Consider the following 5763-nt stretch of genomic DNA (forward strand, 5'->3'; position numbering starts at 1 on the left):
TTCTAGAAGATGGGCATGAAAATGAAGAATAAATGCATTTGAATTAATAAACTAGTTGGAAGTCAATAGGCTTTCACTCAAGAGCACAAAAATGAAATAAAAAGTTTTTGCGTTTTTGGCCAAATCCTCTCATCTGAATACAGATTCACAGCAACAACCGCATACCAGGCATCTCCTCCTGGATGTTACTCAAATGCCTCATTTCAACACAGTAAAAATGGAATGTGTACCATCCTCTCACACTTACCACTAATTTGCACCCCAGCCCTGGCATTTTCTTCTCGTACGTTCCCAGTCTCTCGGGCTCTGATACCACCTCCTTGTCTCTCCCCCTTCCCCAACTATCAAGTCATTAGGTCTTGCCCTACCATTGCCTCCTTTCTGGTCATTATCACCTCTGGCATGGAGGGCTACAAGGATATCCCAACAGACCTCTCTGCTGTCACTCTTGCCTCATTCAAATCCACTCCTTATGATATCATCAGTTAGATTCCTATAAAGCAAAAACCCCATTGCATTACTCTTCTTTAGTAACCTTTATTCCTTCTCCCCATTGCCACCAGGTTAAAATATAAAATACTCAGCATGGCATACAAGACCCTCTATGATCTGGACTACTCAGCTCTTAAGGAGCTTGTCTCTCTTGCAAGTCTCCAAAGGATCAGCTTTTCTCTTACCAAAAGGCCTCTGCTGAGGGATAAAACCTAACAGCCTAGCAGCAGGGCAATGAAACATAAATCCAAATGACATCCAACCCTGATAGAATTTGTGTGTATCATAGCATACTCCCCCAAATTAATCTTCATCTTCATCCTTCATGTGCTTTAGAGCTGTCCCTTTATCAAAATTTACCCAAGATTCACCTTAAACTGAATATAGAATAAACTTCATCTTCATGAAATAGTCCCATGCCCCTGCGTGTGGTTGTCACAAGACATGAAACAAGTATAAATAGTGAATGTGTCATCTAAGCATTTCTATATACACCCCCCTGCATGGAGCACGGATACACTGAGGTCCTTGTTCCACCTTCTGTAGCGCACACGTAACCACCACCACCATCACCACGCCACCAGAAAATTTATTTTATGATCTGACGTGCTTTTGTACAGTCATTTCCTTCAACAAACATCTCTCCATCTCCAAACAAGTTTCCATTTTAAATGTCTGTTCACTCACACAAAAGGAGAATCAATACCAAGCCCACAGAAAAATTAAAATTCTCTTGTCTCAGAAATACTCAGTGAAAGGTACTAAGTCTCTAACAGTCATCTACCGATAATGTGTTAAAAATAAAGCCATAGAATATTTTCTAAATAAAATGGAGAGAATGCTTTAAAATTAGGCACATCTAATAAAGGAGGAAGGGAGTGAAAAATCATGCAAATTATCATTATATGAAACATCCTAAACATAAACAAATGTACGCATTTATCTTTAGATAAACAAAGAGATTTCAGTAAGCTCTTAATAAATGCCCTCTTTATTACTTTCTATGCATCAAAAGATTCTATTTCAGCAACATTAGATTCTTTTTGAGAAGCATTACTATACATGTTATAATGTATTTTAGTATTTTTGTCAGCAACCTTTCCTTCTCAATGCTGTTTGCCATACGACAAGTAATCCTGTGATGAGCTATTTTTATTTAGAAAGATTTTAAACATTTCTATTTACATTTATGTCTTCCACAGTTTGAATATTCATTAAATATTGAGAAGAGTTTTGGCTATGGGAAGAATGTATCCTAAGACTAAATGTGTCAGAAGACATCATTACAGTCTACAACAGGCCTGTGTTTTGCTGGTGCTCATTACCAAGGTTCATTTCAAAGCTCCTTTTTAACTCATTGTCTATGTAAACTGTTGCCTATCAAGTGCATAGCCTAAATAGCTGTCGAAATGAACACCGTTACCTAAACTAAGTATGGGTGAGCATTTATAGGTCAGGCTCACAGTTGTTTAAATCATAAAAAATAATATGTTGCAGCATCTATTCACATTTAGAGCCCTCTGTAATCCCCTTAAATCCAGATGATTGCTAAATATTTTATCAATTAACATTTATGGTGACCTCACGAGACTCCAGAGCCTGAAACAAAGGATCAGATTTAACTCTGATACTTGCCTGGTCATACTCATTACCAAGTCACAAAAGTACTGGGAAATGAACAAGAAATAAGAAGTAATGTAAATAAATGCAGATTTTCATTAAGTTAATCTAAAGAACGTTAACAGTAAAACACCGTAAGAGTCTTTATGCATGGGAACAAGTTATAAATAGGCATATTCCAAAAAGGTCTCTTTTTAAAATTTTGTAACTTTTTAATGAAAATAATTTTAAACTTAGAGAAAAACTGTAAGAATAAGAGTAGTCGAAAGAAAGCCCCAAGACTCCTTATCCAGATCCACTATTTGTTGACATTTTTTAAAATTGTCTTGATATTGATATTTCAAGGGAAAAGAGTTCCTAAGAACAAATTCAAAAAAGGTTATCAATACTGAATTTCATAATGGTGAAGCCAGGGTCCAAGGGTGGCAGTTAGCATTTTACTTAGGATTTGCACTCAGGGAACTGCATAGGCAACAATAGGGAATAGTATCATCTCTGTCCTTGAAGAACCACGGGATCAACTGGGACAGGAGGAGACATGCATCCAATGACAACGGGACACGTCGTGTTCACCAGCATATCAGAAAAATAATGGTCAAACTGATGTGAGAATGAAATGGCATAAAGAAGTAATGACATGTAAAACTCTGGTAGACAAGGAGAGTTGCCCACTGAAATAGGTTTTGAACTAAGTTCTAAGTGAGAAGGCCTACATGACTGGCAAGAACAGATCAATCCAAGCAGACAAAATGGGAGGTTCAAGGGCACTCAAGGGCACTGAAGCAGAACTACCTGGGGGCATAAAAAAGATTCAGACATGCTTCATGAGATTCTTTGTAATTTTTTTAAAGAAAAGATTTTATATTAGCATACTTCGAACCTCAGACTGTATATACAATCATAGTTATCAAGCTAAAGACATAAAAGTAATACCTTTGAGCCTAATATTCTTAGGTGTAAACTAAGCCATAGAGTTTTTGCAGTTTTTATATTAAGTATGTATAATAAATGAGGAAAGAAACAACTTCACATTAAGGGAAAATGCCTTTATAATTTAGGATTCAATAAAGCTAACTGTAATAGGGCTTAAAATGACGGAAAACAGAATAGCTATGAGCCTCTAACTCTAAGTAAACAATTATTACTTCCATAAAACAAAATAGTTTTTTACCTCTAATATTAAGTAAAAATATTTTACAGATCTTATTGCCAGAAACCAATTAATCACAGGAGAACAGGGATTTCCTAGCAGAACAAGGTGACAACCTCACCTTTTAACAGTAATAAATTGGCATAGAGATGGATCAAAAGAGCACAGTACAAACACAAATACCGGTTGTAGTTTCCGGTGCATTTACCTGCATCTGCTGTTTGAGTTCCCTGGCCAAGATATCGTCCTGAAGAGCATTCTCCCGCTGAGAGGCATCCGCGAGCACATTCACTGTGGTTTCAGCTTCCTGGATCCACTTTAGGAAGTTCTCCAGGTCTCTGCGAGAGGCCTGCACTGCCCTCAGCTCAGCCTCCAGGGCATTCTGTCTGTCAGCAATGCTGAAAGCAACAACACGACAGGCACGGTTCCATTACTTACGGTGTGACATCCCACATCACGCACACCCTAAACAAAAAATTAACAGACAGCTTTGGAGGAACTTTTATTTAAGTCACGGAATGTAACTTGCAGATTTATTTATATGTGTATCTTGAATAGTCCTTAGTGGAGGAGGCATGTGAATTGTGAGAAGACACAGAAATATTAACAAAATCACATCCGTATCATGAAATAAGTAGGACTACATTTTACATCTCATAATTGTACACGAAGGTATTACCTCATATGTTTTAAGTCAATACCTCAGTATATATAACACCAGGCACCCAAAAGGCAATATCAAGAAATATTCATACAGTCAGTGACTAAATGAATTCTAGGAAGTAAAATCCAAAGACACATTTAAGATAAAATAAAAATAATTTGAAGGGTCGAGTTTACTTTTTTTTTTTTTTTTTTTTTGACAGAGTCTCGCTCTGTTGCCCCAGGCAGAGTGCAGTGGTGTCCTAACAGCTCACTGCAACCTCAAACTCCTGGGCTCAAGTGATCCTCCTGCCTCAGCCTCCCAGAGTGGTAGGATTACAGATGTGCACCATTGTGCCTGGCCTGCTTTACATATTTTTAAAGAATTCAGATCAATACAAGTTCATTTTTTAATTTGATTTAATAATATTTGGAACACATTGGACAATCAAGCTTTTATAAACCCTTCGTTAAATCCACATCAAAATTTGAACATAGAGCTATCCTGGAATTACCTGAGTTAAAAGATACACACATCTGAAAAGTCAACATTTAAAACTTTATATATCTCAGAGGTCCATAATGAGAAAACAGACAACTCGCTTTAAAAAAAATGGCTACAACAATTCCACTCCTAGGTATTTAAACCCAAGAGAACTGAAAACATATGTCCACACAAAAACTTGTACACAAATGTTTGTAGCAGCATGATTTATAACAGCCAAATAGTAGAAACGACCTGAACGTCCATAATTGAGGGAGGAATTGAGAAACACAATACAGTATGCCCACACATGGAGGATCACTCAGCTATAAAAGAGAATGAAGCACTGAGACACGCTAAAACATGGACGAACCCTGAAAACAATACTGCTAAGTCAAAGAAGCCAGACACAAAAGGCCACATATTATGAAATTCCATTTACATAAAACTTCCAAAATATCAAATCCATAGAGAGAAAAGGTAGATTAGCTGTTGCCTGGGACTGGAGGGTGGAGGGCAATGGAGAATAACTGCTTATGGTGTGGAGTTCTCTTTCTGAGTGAGAAATTTTCTGAAATTAAAAGTGGTGATGGTTGCATAACATGGTCAATATACTAAAAACCACTAAGTTGTACACTTGAAAAGGGTGAATTTCATAGGACAGTAGGCCCCCTGTGTCTGTAGGGGATATATGCAGTGGATGCCTGAAACTACGGATAGCACCAAAGCCTGTATACATGTTTTTTTCCTATACATATATACCTATGCTAAAGTTTGATTTATAAATTAGGCACAGTAAGAGATTAAAAACAATAACAAAAATAAAATAGAACAATAATAACAATACACTGTAATAAAATTTCTGTGAATGTGGTCTATCTCTCTCTCAAAATGTCTTATGGTACTATACCACGGATAATTGAAACTGCAGAAAGAGAAACCACGGGTAAGCGGGGGACCACTCTATATGAAATATATCTCAATGGAAATCAGTATATCTAATATGACTTCATTTTTATATTTTTTCCTGTCTATTCACTCATCCATCCATTTATCATCCATCCACTCATTTGTCCTTCTATCTGTATACATACATAGAGGGAGAAATGTGCGGAATGTTAACTTATTAAAATAGTTATTTCTGGGAACTGGGATTTAAGTTGCTTTACTTTCTTATTTGTACTTTTCTGCATTTTTTGAGTTTACAATGAACAAACATCTTTTTAACACATAATAAACACATTCATTAAAAAATGGGTAAAAGATTTAAACCAATACACGACCATAGAAGGTATATGGATGGCAAAGAAGCACATGAAAAGATTCTCACCATCATTAATCACTACAGGAAGGTACATTCAAACCTCAACGAGAT

At 36.6% G+C, this 5763-nt stretch overlaps 1 protein-coding gene across 1 annotated transcript in view; it reads right to left on the reverse strand.

Moving 5' to 3' along the window:
- The window catches only part of UTRN (utrophin), a 522534-nt gene that overhangs the window by 337290 nt on the left and 179481 nt on the right, over positions 1–5763 (reverse strand). Inside the window, exon 48 of the mRNA XM_012655520.1 lies at positions 3471–3660. Within this exon, the coding sequence (XP_012510974.1) occupies positions 3471–3660 (190 nt within the window). The remainder of the gene's footprint in view (positions 1–3470; positions 3661–5763) is intronic.

This window comes from Propithecus coquereli, unplaced genomic scaffold, assembly GCF_000956105.1.
Source record: "Propithecus coquereli isolate 6110/MARCELLA unplaced genomic scaffold, Pcoq_1.0 Scaffold48, whole genome shotgun sequence".
Taxonomy (NCBI): domain Eukaryota; kingdom Metazoa; phylum Chordata; class Mammalia; order Primates; family Indriidae; genus Propithecus; species Propithecus coquereli.